Consider the following 17,057-nt stretch of genomic DNA (forward strand, 5'->3'; position numbering starts at 1 on the left):
CTGCGCGCGACTCAGTGCCCATTTCATTGACCTTAATATGGACCAGAGTTGGATTAATTACAATATTTTAATTCAATTACAATTACTTCCTTGCATGTTTCAATTACATTACAATTACAATTACTCAATGCTAAAAATGTCAAATTACAATTACAATTACAATTACTGTTAAACATGTAATCAATTACAATTATAATATCAATTACAATTACTGTTAAACATGTAATTGATTACAATTATAATTACAATTACAATTACTTTTAAACGGGTAATTGGTTCAGTAAAGAGGTGTTCTTTGACAACCGTAGCGACGTAATTAGCAACAATCTAAATCTTGCTTGCATGTTTCATTTCTGATATGTAGAATACCCTTTAATTATAAAAAAAAAAACTCGAACGTATTCGAACTATTCCTAATCATGAGTACTGAAAACTACAAGCACAGAAAAATGTTTCAAGCGACTGTTAAGAACCAAAGGTTTGAGCGACTAACAGCAAATAGGCTACAGGAGAGTCAATGAAATGTAATCAAACGATTAGGCTACTCAGAGCTCGGTCAGGATAATGAAATGTAATTGGTAAGGCGTCAGCGATAAGGATGACTCCGATAAGGTGCGTGAATTTAAAATAAATGCAAAAGGAAAGAACCTTCTGATAAGTAAGAATTACATTTTCACTTGCTCGGAAACTGTTAGATTGCATTTGATGAACATTAGGGTGCGAAAAGTTACTGGCCCCAGTAAATTTGGCCAAGATTAGAGGTAAGATTAGGATAACATCTCTACAAATGCGTGATCAAGTTTGATGAAGCCTTGGTTGGAAACTTAACATTTTTGAAATATTAAGATTTAGTTTAGCCAACTGGTTCTCTAACTTTTTTAGACACGCCCCCCTTTATGACAGTGAATATTTCGTGCCCCCTTATCTTCATATCACACAACGAAACTACAAAGTTAGAAATCCTTACATATAGTTTGATGGTATGGAAGGTTATGACTGTTGATGAGAGAATTCTCCAATACGAAATTCAGACTATACACCGAGCAATGACCATAAAACGGAGGTGAATCGGGCCAAGCGCGGAAAAGATTTCACTTCACTGGAGTGTCGCGCCCCCTTCAGATGCTTTCACACCGCCCAAGGAGGCACGCCCCCAGTTTGAGAACCACTGGTTTAGGCTATATTGTAATTCAAAAAGTTTTCTGTTGCTACTTTTAGCGTGACTGAATTTTCTAGTTATAACGCAGCACGCATAGAACACCGATGTAAATAGGCTAATTATTACATGTGGTGACTGTGCCTTTAAGGCCCCTCCTCGTCATCCTGGTTCGTACCGGATTGTCACTGGTGCGACGAATAAATGATTGATTAAATTATTATTTTATGTTGTGATTGTCAGGTTTCTATGAAAATGTAATTGAGATTGTAATTGAGCAAAATTTTGATCAAATTACAATTACACAAAATAGAAATGCTTCAATTACAATTACAATTACATGAAAAAATGTAATAATTACATTCAGCTCAATTACAAATTACAATTGATCCAATTCTGATATGGACCACCTCCGACCTTGCAAAACATGCAATCAAAATAAATAAAAATAACCGTTATATACTGAAATAAGTCTAATTGTAATCGCAATTATAGGAGGACGGTATATTCCTAGAGTCGGCTAAGGCCATTTAGATGCTTTAGTTAAAAATAATGGCTCTAAGCCTGGGGGTCGCTTGCCTTTATTCTGGGGTTCGCGAAGATGTTGAACGTCTGGGCAAAGGTGCTGACCGTTGTTCAGTAATCAGCTTATCAAATTTTGAGCTGGGCCACAGAACATTTTCAAATTAGAATGGAGTCGCGACCGTAAAAGGTTGAAAAACACGGGTGTACAACCTGCTGGTGCGGAACGGCATTTACGCTCATAAATAGTCTTTTCCGAGTGACATGACATGACTTTACGATTTATAATTACGTTCCCTGCATTTTCGAAGTCGGGTAAGTATTACCGGACCACGGCTGACCTATCGATCTCGCCTTTCATGACATGTCACCCCATTTCTTGTTGCTTGCTTTCTTCTTTACTTTTCATTCAGGTGCATGCCTCCTCTTTACATCGCTTAGGCCAAGGTGGGTGTCTGATTCCATAGACTACTCCAAGTCGCTTCGACACCTTGGCCTAAGCGAAGTAAATAAGAGACATGCACATTGCACAGCACACTGAATGAAGAGTAATGCAGATAATATAAGACGCAAGCGATAAAATAAGGTGACGTGCAGGAAGGCGAGGTCGATGTTAGGTCGTTGTCCGGTAATCCTGAAGGCTGGCTAGAAGTGAGATAAACTCGATACTGAATTCTCGGACCCGACCCATTGCTCCCTGACTTGACTCGGTGGCGAATTGGAAATAACTCAAGCCGAAATAATACTCAAATTGACTTCCGACTTGGTTACAACCCCGAGTTGTATTGCCAGTTTACTTTAAAACTAGGGAACCAGATCGAGCCACAGTCGCTATTTTGTGACTCATCAATCCTACTTCTAGGCTACTCCCCCTGACAAACACAGCAAGACACAATCTAAATAGCAAACGTGTTCACAAAACAAATTCCAAATCATATAAGTGCTTATTATCTATATCATAAACCAACGTGCGAGCGTTTCAATTAAAATGATGAGATTGTCTATTAAGCGGCGTAGACGACGCGGCGTACGAGCCACTCGTCCTGTCCGATTCCGATTTATTTGACCCCGGAAGCCTCGTGGCTTCGTAGTGGAATTGCGCACTCGCTTTCTTGTGTTCTTCGTAAAGGTTAGCTATAAATTCGTGGTCCTCTTTGTTGACCGGGGCGATCTGCCGGACATGTCTTTTCTCCTGGTGAACAATAGAGTAAATTGCAATGAAAAGTTGGTCTACTCATCCCTCGTCGGAATGGTACAATGCTGAACGGAGGCGGTCGAATTATAGTAGAATAGCAAGACACAAGCAAAGACCCTCGAGTGGCACTATCAAGTTAAGGCGAAATATTGGAGTTGTTAACTCAGCGCCGAACTAATCCGCGAACAACGACCTCCGTGGTGAAATCTTCGACATTGGCATTTGCCCATCACCATCACAATTAGGAACAGGTACTTGGTATAACTGGTGAGCAGTGCACAGTACCGGCAAGTGTGAAAAACATCATGCCATAGGGCAGTGGTCGGGAACCTATGGCTCGCGAGCCATATATGGCTCTTTTGGGTATAAGATATGGCTCTTTGCCAAATATTTATTTTTGTACTGAATTGATCAATATCGCAGCGACTTGTTGGTAAACTTTCATCACGGCCAAAATAACTATTCTCGTGGCAGTATAAACATGTCTTTGAGAGGTAAAGACAATGCCGTCTTCCGGTTTAGGGGCTCGGACCCCCTCTCTTCAAAATCATCAAATTTAAGTTACTGTCACGCCAGCGGCCAATACCACTCGCAAATTCCATGCGCTAGTATTGTTTGTAATATACTGGAGCCGAATCCCGGCACCTGTTACTTGGCAGGCTAATGATTAGTTCTCTGGTTGCGCCGTTTATTTAGTTGCCTGACATAACGACTACTCGTGCTGTTAAGAGGTCTCTTCTGTAATAAACGTTGATCGTGTGGCGACATCGTTTCGTGGTGCAACAGGTAGTACAGGCTCTGTATTCTGGCGTGGTGGCAGCGAAGGGATTCGAACCCACGCCATCGAAATGACTACTGACTCAAACCTCCAGGCGATGTATCCGAATCGAAATCATGAATTGTGCGATACGTTGACTCGAAGAGCACAGCAGATATGGCGCCGCCCATTTCAAAACCCAGTTTTCAAATACAAATTGTCTTCCTGATCTACGGCGCGAAATGAACTGTCGTGGATGTGACACTCACAATTACAAACTCGAATTACAAACTACGCCATAGCTATCCACTTTCCGTTTTCTCCACGTTCCGTGTAGTATAAAATTTATGCGTGTACCGCAACGTTATGTTACCGTCGAATACTTTGAGAATGGTGAAGTCGATAAGTATTTAGGGCGGAGATAATAAAGTTGGATTAGACATAAAAATCGATTATCGCGTTCGTCAGGATTTATCAACCCAGGATTAAGGAAAGCGGTTGATCGCAGCGCATAAAGTTAGTGTCTGTTGATTTATCAAACCAGAACAAACTATGGATAACTTGTTATCTATAAAAACTGCGTACCATTCCTACGCACAAATATTTCTGATAATGACCGTGCCTATGGTCTCCTAGGTAATAGCTTCACTAATTATAAGTAATTATGTACCCGCCATTGCAGAGCGATACCAATATTCTATAATCCATTTCTTAGCTGTACCGAACGAATTGGACACGACCTTCATTTCGCGATGATGATAATTCGACATATTACAGTGGCAGTTTCGCTATCATCAGGCTGCTGTTTCATTCAACAAATTGAACTGGTGGCCTTTAACGCGTTTTCGCATTATGATGCAACAGATAACGCCACTTGATTTAAAACTCGGGACACCTCGACTAAACATCGGGCGTAACCTTTCCAATTTGATGAGTCGCGATTAGCAGTATTGAATCACACGATTAGCAATATTCCGGATCAGCTAACTTTATTATTTCCGCCTGAGATGCGTCCCAATTAGCAATCTTTAATCACATGATTAGCATTCTCCCAGATCAGCTGACTTTATTATCCCCGCCCCAGATTTTTGGAATCAGTGTGACAGTCACATTCGCTTAATATCAGTTATAATAAATTCTAAGCTACTTATACAAGGAATTGCCTTATCCTTGGTGGAGGCTTGGCCCGTCTGCGTCTTACCCCTTGTTTCGAGCATTATATTCGAACAATAAATCCCAGCTTTTACTGAGAAAATGTGGCGCACACGAGGAATCCCATGTTGTGAGTTCGAATTAGTGCTACCATGACGTCACGAATTTCCAATTGTGACGTAACAGTTGATTGACATGTATGGCTCTTTGGGAGTTGAGATGGAAAAATTAGGGCCAATATGGCTCTTCGGGCAAAAAAGGTTCCCGACCACTGCCATAGGGGAACGGAATTTTTTAGTCAAAATTGAGTATTCTCAAGTGAATATGTCGCTTTATGGCGGCCACACGAGTCACCAGGTGTGCCGTGAGAGGTGCCTTTGCGGGCACCCTTCGTTACTGTCACGCAATCAATCAAGTCAAATAATATCCACCTAAAGAATTTCCTTCTCATCGTAGCCACTGAGGGACACTTCACGAAATCCAATTGCATCAATCCTTCGAAAGAGAACATGCCGTTTCTTACCTATCTATGATCCGGCAGACAGACAAGGAATAACTTCCATTGGGCTGTGACATGATACTCACTCTGCCTGATAAGTCATATTGAACTGCACTATTTATGTGGCCGGTTGGTGTGATTTCAGACGCTGACAAATGCTGCAGATGCCACACCCAAGTCTTGTTTCAGCATGACTCAATGCTTGTGGTACCAGCGGTGTCAAATGAATGACAGCACACTTTTTAAAACAATACATAAGGCATCATTATCCGCGTTATACTTCAGTCATTCATTTCTATCCAAATATGCAGGAAAAAAGGTATTCGTGCGTTTTCTTTGCGCGGACATTGATGGTAGATGGACCGAGTCAAGTTATACGCACTACTACGGGAAGAAAAATGCATTTCCCGACTACGCTACCGCAACTGTAGATAGATAACACTGGTCAACACACATTTTTGTGCCAAGAAAGTTTCAACGTTTTTAGGATATTTTCAAGTCGCTGAATTCAAAAATGACACTATTTTTTTGAATTGATTCTATTTTTTGAGATAATCAATATTTTTGTTTCGAAAAGTGCTAATATACGCAGATTTAGACATCGGTAAAATTCTCCTTGTATATTTGTATACGGTACTACGGTTCAAGGGTATTCTTATGTCGCTGAATCCAAAAACGGCAGTTTTTCTGAATTGGCTCCAGTTTTTGCGATATTGCATATGTTTGTTTCGAAAAGTGCTAAAAATACGCAATTTTTGACAGAGGTAAAATTCCCTTTATATACTGCAACTTCGATGAATCTACATCTATCTTTTCAAGTGTGTACATCCAGTATTCTTCTATTTCTGATGTGATATCGTTAAATGACACAGTCGTTAACACAGAGAGCCTTCTATAAGCAAATCTGTTTCATGTGAAAATCAAGCAAAAATTTTATAAATTAGTAGACAACAGATTTTTGAAATGTAAAAACAGGTGACGTCACAGCACAAACACTACTTAGTAACGCTTAAAGTTCACTTTCACAAATTGCTTCATCAAACCAAGTTTAATGTGCAGCGGTGGAATGATGATTTTCCCCCTAGCAACTAAAGGTTCATTTATGATGTTAGCTTCACCTGCTGTCATGGAATCTCTAGGCGGCCACCCTTTCTTCGCCCAGTGAACAGTGCGCGCTCGGCTATCCCACAAGCAGATTAAACATGGCTATTTTTTATAGTCGCTGTGCTGGCCAAGCAACACATCTACCATTTTCAAGTCTACGCAGATCAACCATTGACGAGAGTCATAATCCAGTTTCTGTAATACCGTTTTAATGTAATTGTACCCTTCTTTTAGTTTTGTACGGTGCCTAATTGGAAGATATGCATATCTGTGTTCAAACTCTTTTTCAAACTGTCTATGAATCAGTGCCACTCGTGAGATCTATATTGTGGCACTCCCATTTTCAGCAGAAGCCTTTCGATGCCTTTGCAGTAAAAAAGCTCATCTTGTTAGCTAAAATACGGAAGTAATTATTTTTCTCTTGTAAGGTAAAATGTTATTCAAGCTCCAGTTGCAAGGCAGTTTTTTTCTTGGAATCGAATATACTTCCTCAGAGTGGGGCACAGATCGCCGAGCAGATTCAAAGACGATTAAATTAAATAAATAAAAAATATCGATATCTCAAAAACTAGAGCCAATTCAAAGAAACCGATGTCACTTTCGGACTCAGCAGCCCAAACATACCTAGAAACCTTCAAAATATCTTTTATCACTCAAAATAAGTCTTTTTTTTGGCCATTGTAATAGATCATCATTTCTGTTGTTATAGCACAAAATCACAGGTGTGACAATGCCCCAGTTGCCATGGGGACTCAGCGGCCACTGCTTGGTGTAACAAATACTTTACCACCAAGTATAATGGAACCACTACATTGGAAGTCGCAAAAAAAATCGCACTAACCTCCTCGAGACCACTCTGTTGAAATGCGTGCAGCTGCTTCTGGAATCCGTAATTGGGATTGGCCACAACCCTCGACTGCCGTACGGCGTCGAGACACACCATCCAGTCATGGTCGGTCACAGAGGCGATATACGCCACCGAAACGGTAACGCTTCTTGACACACCTGCAAGGCTGAACGTGACCGATTTTAGCAAAGAAAATCATCGAGCATGCATGAATAGACAAGTCGCTTTTAGCAGCGACGAATTATAAAATACGAGGGACTGCACCACATTCAGACAGGCTGTGCCTAAACGCAGCCCCACTGCAACGATATCATTTTGACCTGACCAGTATTCCAATATTTCATAAGGGTGAAAAAAATTGCTAGAATCTGCACTGTTTGGGTAGAGCACGCCATCTCATCTCTACATATTAGTACTGTGCCGGAGCACACACACGTAGGATACAGGCAGAAGTAGTGCAAATCCGTATAGTCCTGTGTTATTACGATTAGACATGAATCGTTTTCGGACTGCCGGATTGGAAAGCAAAAGACCGAAGGCACCAACAGTCAGCATGACCCCACAGTTGACATCATTCAAAGCTTCCTAGTCCTTGGTATAGAATGGGAACGTACTCACCAGTGAACGAGTACAGAACCGCCCTTTGACCTGCAACAGAAACGAAGTTTGAAATCATGTATTCACGCTCACAAGCCAGTGGGTGCAGAGTAGGTGGATGAATGATCGCAGGACCCCAGTGGGGCCAGTGGTGATTTGACCAGAAGCGATGAAATTGACCCAGAATGCCAGACACGGCCAATGTCCTTCAAAGATCCTTCATCATTGCCAGAAATCACTTCTTCCCACGATAAAGTTCAGTAACAATTTGGTAAAAAAGAAAAGATTGGCAAGTTCCGAGAATAAATCTTTGCCTAGCCAGAAACACGACATAATTGCGTGATCATTTGAAGCATTAAAAAGTTTCAACTTTGGTCAATGGTCATCGTGTCCAGTCAATTCCATCTACTATAAGTCCATGACCGAGAAGGTGGCTACAATGGACATGGATATGCATAATTAAGGGTCCTACACACAGGACGCGGCTTGCGGCGGGCGACCAGCGTCGCCCGTCCAGCGTCCAACTGCGCGTCGGTCGTACGACTTTGACGTTTCACGCAAGGCGCGGGGTCTTTCACACAGGATCATGACCAGCTTCTGACGGCTGCGTAGTGCGTAGAAATGTATTGCCAGTTTTTCAACACACACCATACTTAATATCATTATTGGTTTGTTTATAGGCTTCTAATCACCTAATGAGTAGTTGCAAAGTGCCATATCATTATATATATGTATATAACGGCCAATAATTCTACTACTTCGCGAGCGAAAACTATTTTATATTAATATATTTTCTTTGGTGAACCTGCAACACCCAAATTTTGACTGATACTCTTCCACACATTTTCTGTCAGTTTCATGTCTTTATATGAAGAGAGACTCATATTGTATAGACAAGGGTTATCTTGCACTTTCTGAATAAGCAGCTCATTGAAACGCAATTCCTCAGATTGTGATTGCATAATTTTAGTCACCTCTCACAGAGTCTGTAGCAAATTGTATGTTTCTGAAAAGTGAAATACCGTATGAAAAACATCCCTGTCTGTGCACAATGCTGCGCAGTGCACAAGTGCCATGCCTCAGAAAAGATCCCTCTCTGTGCACAATGCTGCACAGCGCACATGCACATGCTCCATGCCGTATCGAGCTGAATCGCAGACCTCAGACCACCAAATTTAACTATTTCAACTTTTAGATATCAAGGCAAGTACAAACCAATCAAATAAAACTAGAATCCATGTATAAATGGCTCGACACCGTGCGAAAGCTCACCCAAAATGTGGACCACTACGAAAGCGGCGGACGGAAAAGTTAAAATAATTTCAACTCTGCCGTCTGCCGCTTCGGGCAAAAGAATCGCCGCTTTGCGGCATACGCGCAGCCATGTGTGAATTACCAACGCTTGGCGCTGAACGCAGAATCACGTCGCTTGCCGGTAGCCGCGTCCTGTGTGTAGGACCCTTAAGGTGTATGATTAGTACACTTATGAGCAACTAAGGTAAGCTTGTCTGAATTCAAATAAAACCCTATCTACTTTTACACAAGTAACTGATTCCTAATTATTATTCGTTAGGCATCTGTGTGTTTGCACGTGTAGTTTCCAATGTGGCTTACGGTCATAGCAAGAATTGGGTGCGCCTTGTTCACTTGTTGGCGATCAATTAGATGATTAGAACTCAAAAATGGCAAACCAGCCATAAATATCAAACTGGTATTCGTAAAGGCTGCATTAAAGTGTGGATGGGCGGTAGGCTCAGTCTATACTGTCTTACAACTCATCTTAAGTTGCAATTGTGGCATGCTACTCACAAAATCTCGGGGGGGATCGCAGGAAATGACACAATGTACATTTAGCTAGGCCGCTTAAGGAAGAAAGCTTTTGTTAATCTTCAGTATGCTGTCTTATATTACATCTTATATTTTCTGTCATTGTTAGACATGTAAGTTTGGCAACCAACAATTCAAGTGATTATACAAGTTGGGTCTGGTTCCGACTGAACAGGGCAAAGTGCGACATGATCAATCGCAATCTTAGCAGCACTAACCTGGCCTCATGAATGAATGCGATGCACTTGTGGAAATGCTGCGATCTGCAATACACAAGAGATAAGAGATAAGAGATTATATACTATCGATATGTTAACAGGCATGTGTAACTTCGCAACTATATTAAATAATCATTAATAGCACAACACTGACTCTCAAAATCCTAGTTCATGTGCTGATAGATGCATTTGACAATTTCAAGAATTTATGTTATGTTTCAAATGTTGAATTTGCCTACCTCCCCGATCAATCATGGATAAAGCAACAGGAAGCTCTTTTGCACAAGCGGGGCCATTATAGAATTGATTTTAGTAGATTTCTGCATGTAGCAAATGAATACCATGGTAGCACAGTGAGGCATAAGAACTTGTCGAATATCGAAACCAGTTGAAAAACATGAAAATTGCAGTGACTCACAAATTCTGATCCGGTGTATCCGATATGTGAATACAAAGATATTCTTTATTCTGTAAAAAGATTATTCTGTATTAAGATATAGCTTGAACTCAGCGACTGGAAAGTTATGACAGAAAGTTAAGGTTTCCAACCGATTTGCCAACTTTTACCCAATTCCCTATATAAAACCAATACCGGTACATGGATACGAGAAGATCTTCACTATTATGAACTTGGAGTAGCAGTAGAAATTTATACCGGTACAACAGGCTCCGCGTTATCATGAATGGAGAGAATATGAGTGATCCCATTTTCCGTCAATTGCTTCTCGTCTTTTGAATCTGCAAAACAAGCACCTTGCCGTTTCATGCTGCCGTCACAGATCACTAACAGCAATTTAGAAAAACAAAATTATCAATTTTTCAAGCTCCATCTCTAAAGTTGAGACTTTGTGTCTGTATAGTTACGCACTTAGTTTCGCTGTGAAGACAAAAAACATACAGAATTAAATCAGGCCTATGATAAAAGACCGTACATACGAGTTCCTCGTACTAGTAGGTTTCCTCATATGTTAGGTTCTTTCTCAACAAAGAACCATTGGCATAATTAAGATACTGGTTCATTACTCATATCTGCAAACTGTGGTCTAATATGCCAAGGCTAATGAAAAGCAGAATTGAATCTCATTGGTAATGGTAGTCAAGTGCTTACCCCGGATGTTACCGATATAAAGCCCAGGAAGAACCTGCAATAGATAATTACCGGGTGATAATCATTTTTCCGAGAAAAAATGATGCAAACCACGTCCAACCTTGTTCATCCCGTTACCCATCTTCGGAAATGGTCGCGTATCACCCCACACAGAGAAAAAGGCGACACCAGACATTCACAAACAAACCATCACTGATTTGAACGGGGCTCGGATAAATACCCTGGTAATGAATACGATCACAGTATTGAAATGATTTTTGAAACTGATCAATAAAGGGATATACTATGAATTCTCACAATAAATCAAGAACGGCTATTGCAGTGAAAATAACAACCACATTAAAGGAAAACAAGGTTTGTTATTTATACTGGAAAAATATACGAACAGACTGCGTTGAACAAAACTATTTCTCAGTTACAGTAGAAAAAATGCTGTTCAATCTGATTCTCGTTGTGGCTTGAATCCAATGCAGAATACAAGAGGCAGAAATATCATACTCCACATGCCAATTTTGGTCGCAAAACATCAAGAAAACTGTAAGGAAACCTTGAAATTATACCCAAATAACAGAAACAACTTGCAGCGGAGGAGCGGTAACGTGCAAGAAAAATGAATGAAATACACAACCGCGACCGAATCTCATGTGGTATTCTCTTCATTCAATGTCTGGAACAGTACTTCAATTACAGATGGGCCCAACACAAACCAATTTATAAATGAGATCATCAATGGTTGTAAGTTAGGAAAATCAACCACTAGACTTAGGCAATGCTAGTATGATTATGCTACTGCAAACACGAACCATCAAATTCGGGTAAGGGTAAATGTGGAAGGTCTTGAAAACGACGCAGGAATCAGGATTTTCTTGAAGCCTGAGCTTTTCATCCCACATGCACATGAGCACTGTTACATTTTATAAAAATCGTAGCGAACATTGATGAAAATGACCTTCAGAGTGCTCAAGGGATTTAATAAATTTATGGCTTGTAATATAGGACCTGACATGCAGCCATGATAATGATGAAAACCATTTTCCTGTCACAATTAAGCCTAAAAAATACCTTTCAAAGTCTACTCTAAATTAACGAGCATTGAGCATCACACATGTTATTCGGTTGAATCCATTCATCAGTCATGAGCACTACGCCTACTCATTTCAAGAAAAGGAAAATCAGCACAATGACCAGGTCAGCGGTCTTTCTTCGAATTGGCACATACAGAATTTCTACTGCAACTGTGATAATTACACGTCAAGTTCGCCCAAATCGTAGACTAGCAAATAAGATGAATTCCAATGGCAGAGAACCAGTAACGACTTGGATACGACCATGACAAATAGGAATCTGCGTGTTAACTTGCGTGATGGCCGGGTGCCAAAAAGATTTTTCTGCGAACTAACACTCCAGTGCAAAGTTATTGGAATACACCAAGGATTTCGCTATTGATAAAATATCTTGGCATTCATTTCTAAAGCCCAGGTATCAAAATAAGTAATCAAAGTTCATGGATGTCGGAGTAGAATTCGATTTTTCAAAGATTGAATGGAATCTACGCCGAGCAATCCCTGAATATGCTGTTTGGAAAAAGAAATAGGTTTACCAGTACTGCAAATTCTAATCATTATTTTGACATCAAACTTATTTGAATTGGACAATGGTTCCTGGTTAGCCGATTGTCAATTATGTCCATAATAGGCCAAGGATTTGGTATAACTTAACTATTCTACAGGGCAGATAATGGACATAATAATTTGAATAATCGAAATTCAACACGGCCAGGACCGAAAATTTTTGGAGCTGTTCAGAATAGGTACAAGTTCCAAAAAGAAACGCAAGTTTGATCAAATCCTAATTAGGATGGAAATGGAGTTAAATCCAGAACTTTTGGGCGTCATGTAATGCCAATATAAATGTTTCCAATGGAAATATTTGCATAGAAACAACACATTACTTCGGTACTGTTCTAGGCCCGACTGGTGATTGAAAGTTGCTAAGCATGAGATAGGTATTGCAATTAACTTTGCGAATTGACGCAAATTCAGTTAATTCTATGCAATTCACACTCCTATTCTGGTAATTCTTTCGATCCTTGCATAAATTGACATAGTAAAGATGAATCAGGGGCATGAAGACAAAGAAAAATCCAAATCATCGGGAACAAACAAAATAGTGTTCCAGAACAGAAACGGATATTGACTGTGAATACGCAAAATGAACTTTATTGCACTGTATTTGCCTATAATAGCACGCTGAAGTCAACACAGATCGAGGTCATCCGCAAATGAAGAAGCCCCATCGACAGTATCAGCGTCCTTACTGTTGTCATCCGTCAACCCGCGATAATCCTTTGAGTGCAAGTCAGAGTCATTGCTGCCTGACGATGTAGCGGTGGAGGTCCTAGATTTCACACTTTCTTTCTGCCTCACCGTGCGAACCGTCATATTCTTCGCCTTGACGATGGCCGGCCTTCCGCTTCTAGTTTTAAACAGTTCGTTCCTAGCTTCCGCAATGTCGAGAGGTTTTTTGGGATCTTTCTCAATTTTCGCATCATTCTCAAGATCCTCAAGACCTGTCAGGAAGGGGGCCTCATTTTTTGACGCCGGGCTCCTTGTGCCGTTCGAGGTTGGAAGCAGCGAAGGCGATGTCGAGACTGGACGATTCGCTAAAGATTTATGGTGCAAAGGCGATATTGCAACGGGCTTCGACGCTTTTTTACTACCCAACAATTCCTCTCTCATGTTATTCAGTTCCACACTTTTACCTTCAACCTTATCTTGGTGACTTTGCGCCGGGTGCACCACCGCACCGTTGCCGGTCAAAGTCTCCGAATTCGCTGTTGGTAACGGCGTGCCGCTCTTTGCGGAAATTTTGGGACTCGGCTGTCGAACAGGAGATTTAGAGTCACTTCTCGATGGCCGAACTGACAGATGCATTGTGGGTTGTGCATTACGAACGGATACTTCTAATAGGTTTTTCAAATTCACAAGAGTCGGTCTGAGGTTCGCGGTCCCGATACCTAATAACAATCTTAGCTGTGCAATGTTTCTGTTCAAAAGATACATTCCATAATCGAACAGAAACCTCTCCTTGTTCGTTCGTACATACAACGGAAAAATGCGGTCGCGCTCTTGAATCTTGTCGATGATATTATCCACAATCGACGTTTGAGAGCCGCGCAGCAACAAAGGATAACGCAAAGGAATGACTAAAAAGAACGAGATCATGTGAAGCATTTGCGACACGTAACCCATCGCCACGGCGTTTTTAGCGTCTTCTTTTTGCAGAAGGCTCTCGGCTTCGGGTAAATGTATGCCGCAGATAGTAAAATTTGGGTATGACACCGTGTCTTTCACAGATTTCGTAGACGCCTTACCGCTGCTAGGGGGAGTGTAAGGATCTATCGGGAATATATAAGCAAGTTCGGATAAAACCTCAATCCGACGTGCGCTCAATTGCCTATTGAGAACAGCGGTCTTTAATATATTTGCTTTAGATTGTTCTGTAATTTTTTCATACTGTTTTTGTTGCTGTTTATGAAATTTTGTCTCGGAAGTAAGTTTCTCGCGCCGCGTTTTCACATCGTTCTCCAGATTTTCAAGTTCATCCGTTTCTCCTTTCAACATTTCCGTTTCTCGATCCAGCAACAATCTAATCATTTTGATTTTGGTTTTCAAATCCTCAATATCCTTGCGTCTTGTCAACGATAAATTCCGTGCCTCCATTAAATCATGGCATTCGGCAACACAATCAGAGGATTTCTTCTGCGACAATGCTATGGACTTCTGGGAAGTGACCATCCTCCGAATGGAAAATATATTGTATGATACCTTTTCCTCGTCTAAGTTGAATGGGGGGCAATTTCCATGAGGGGTGTCGGTCGAAAAGGTTTCCGCGAAAGAGTAGAAACTGCCATTGATTTGTAGGATTAGCGCGTTAGGTACGAACGCTATCTCCCCGTGATACAGCTTTTCCGCGATATACCGCAATCGCAATAAATCCCATGTCCACACTAACGCTCTTTCCGCGTTTGCGTCTGAACTTTTCTGCATCCACAATTCCAGGTGGAGCATATTGCTTTTGGAAGACGTACATCTCCCGATGCGAAATCCCGACCAGGTAGGATTCCGGCAGAAGGTGATAGCCTCACTTTGAAATATCATCTTTGCGGCTGGAGCGGAGCTTTCTTGGTCGTAGATCCTCACATGTATCTCCCAGGATATGCCTTCGTCGAGCGGTTGCTGCAGGTTACGGATGCATATTCCGTGAATGTGCTGCAACCTACGTTGCTGCAATATTGCGTGGATGTTCCGCTGTCCGGCGGGAGAGTTTTCCTTTTGCATGTTGGGCAAAGCTGGCTAGTTTAGCATGATAGAACATAACACAAAGCTGAGAAGGAAAAAGGAACATTAAATTCGGGGGTAGGCCTACATCGTAATAAGACTGATTAACTATATACACTGTCGGTTCTGGTTGATTTTATCAAACTTTTTATCGGCTCAAAACAACACAAAATTGAGATAAAATGAAAAGATAGGAGGGTGGAAAACGGATGCATTATGTCGCATACTAAAATCTAATTTAATCGTAAACTGATATTTATCCAAGAAGTATTCAACTAAACCAGGGGTCTCAAATACTCGGTCCGCAAGAACATTTTGTGCGGCCTGCGTCGAAAGCAAGTACAAAACCAATTTTATTCAAAGATGTGTTTTTCATCACGCAGGCCTGAATTGCTACACAGTACAAAAAAAACGCATTTTCATGATGGGTGTGGAATGTCATTCTGCAGGGTTCCGTCAATTAAGGCCTAATTGCCTACTTACGAAGACATTAAATACCGGTACACCTATTATTGATGCTGCCGCATCATCAAAAACTAGGAAATGGGCTCGCAAGCAAATTTGACTTTGAGACCCCTGAACCAAACCATTAATATCGGTAGCTGGCATTCTTCAAGTTGAATGGTTAACAAACATGCAAAACCTACTATTGAGAATCATCACTTTCATTCATTTCATGAATTCTGCCGTAACGAAGTTCTATCCGATGCAAAAAGTCTCAAATAAACAGAAAACCGAGAGACTGATGTGTCAAGTTGCATACTGAAATATAATTGAATTATAAATTACAGAATACTCAGCTAAGCTGTTAAATTAATGTCCGTGCACTTTCATTTCAAGTGACGACAATATATGTCAGGAGGGTTGATACGACAAGTGTACACAATAATGGTTGCCAGCGAAATAAGGACAGTCCGTATGTGCACAATAAGGACATTGCGACCGCAGTGTCTAGATTGATACTTCAAAACAAAATTACCTTGGTATAGTCACTCCAAAAGCAAAATCCTAAATCAAATATATCAACAACGGTTTACGTATACGGTACCAACTTCAACTTCCCTTTGAAAGTGGTCAACTGGTCAAAGTATCCATTGGTGATACTGAAGTACAAGTAGAAGTAATGCCGCTTTAAATTACAAGCAAAATTACTGACTTTTCAGACATGTAAAAAATACTTCAGGTATAAATATAACGTCCCGTAGTCAATAAGAAGTCTGACTTCACACACAATTGTAATTCTATCGCCAGTTGGAGCATTCAAAATAGCAAGAAGGATGTTAGTGAAAAATACAGAATATAAAATTGCTTAAATAGCAGCAATCTGAAAAGTATTATCAGTTATAAGTTCTTATCAGTTATCAGTATTATCCTTGTCCGGCGGCAAATGCACATCATGCACTCATGGTATGCATATGCACAGATCTTGTATATGTCTATCATGAGTCGGTGTACATGCCGCAAAACATCAAGGACAAAAATAATCTACGTCTTTTCCTATCGCAATCAGATCATTTCATTAACAAAAATTATACAAATCCATACCAATATACTACTTTCTACTTGACAAAATTTTAAAATGTAGGTTATAAGTTTGCTTCATATACTGTAAAGTAGATATAGCCTAAAACATGATAACTTTCCAATTTCCACTACAGTAGAGTACACCCACTGCTGTGAGAAACTGAGAATCGAATCATGGGAAATTAATTGGGGATTGAATTTTCATATAGAA

General features: G+C 40.6%; 2 protein-coding genes across 2 annotated transcripts; both read right to left on the reverse strand.

Moving 5' to 3' along the window:
- Positions 1-2,573: 2,573 nt before the first annotated feature.
- LOC145457040 (dual specificity protein phosphatase 22-B-like) lies at positions 2,574-11,254 on the reverse strand. Its single transcript, XM_080335197.1, has 8 exons — positions 11,083-11,254; positions 10,983-11,016; positions 10,530-10,612; positions 10,293-10,342; positions 9,875-9,919; positions 7,851-7,880; positions 7,227-7,398; positions 2,574-2,870 (listed from the first exon to the last, which is right to left on the reverse strand). The coding sequence occupies exons 1-8, from the start codon at positions 11,155-11,157 to the stop codon at positions 2,658-2,660; spliced, it is 702 nt and encodes a 233-aa protein (XP_080191323.1). The 5' UTR covers positions 11,158-11,254; the 3' UTR covers positions 2,574-2,657.
- A 1,841-nt stretch (positions 11,255-13,095) lies between these two features.
- Positions 13,096-15,450, reverse strand: LOC145457039 (UV radiation resistance-associated protein-like). The gene has a single exon (XM_080335196.1). It carries the CDS (start codon positions 15,320-15,322, stop codon positions 13,238-13,240), a length of 2,085 nt encoding a protein of 694 aa, XP_080191322.1. The 5' UTR covers positions 15,323-15,450; the 3' UTR covers positions 13,096-13,237.
- Between the last annotated feature and the right edge of the window lie 1,607 nt (positions 15,451-17,057).

The sequence above is a fragment of the Botryllus schlosseri genome, chromosome 15, assembly GCF_051294905.1.
Source record: "Botryllus schlosseri isolate E-star chromosome 15, Bs_hap1, whole genome shotgun sequence".
In the NCBI taxonomy this organism is placed as follows: Eukaryota; Metazoa; Chordata; class Ascidiacea; order Stolidobranchia; family Styelidae; genus Botryllus; species Botryllus schlosseri.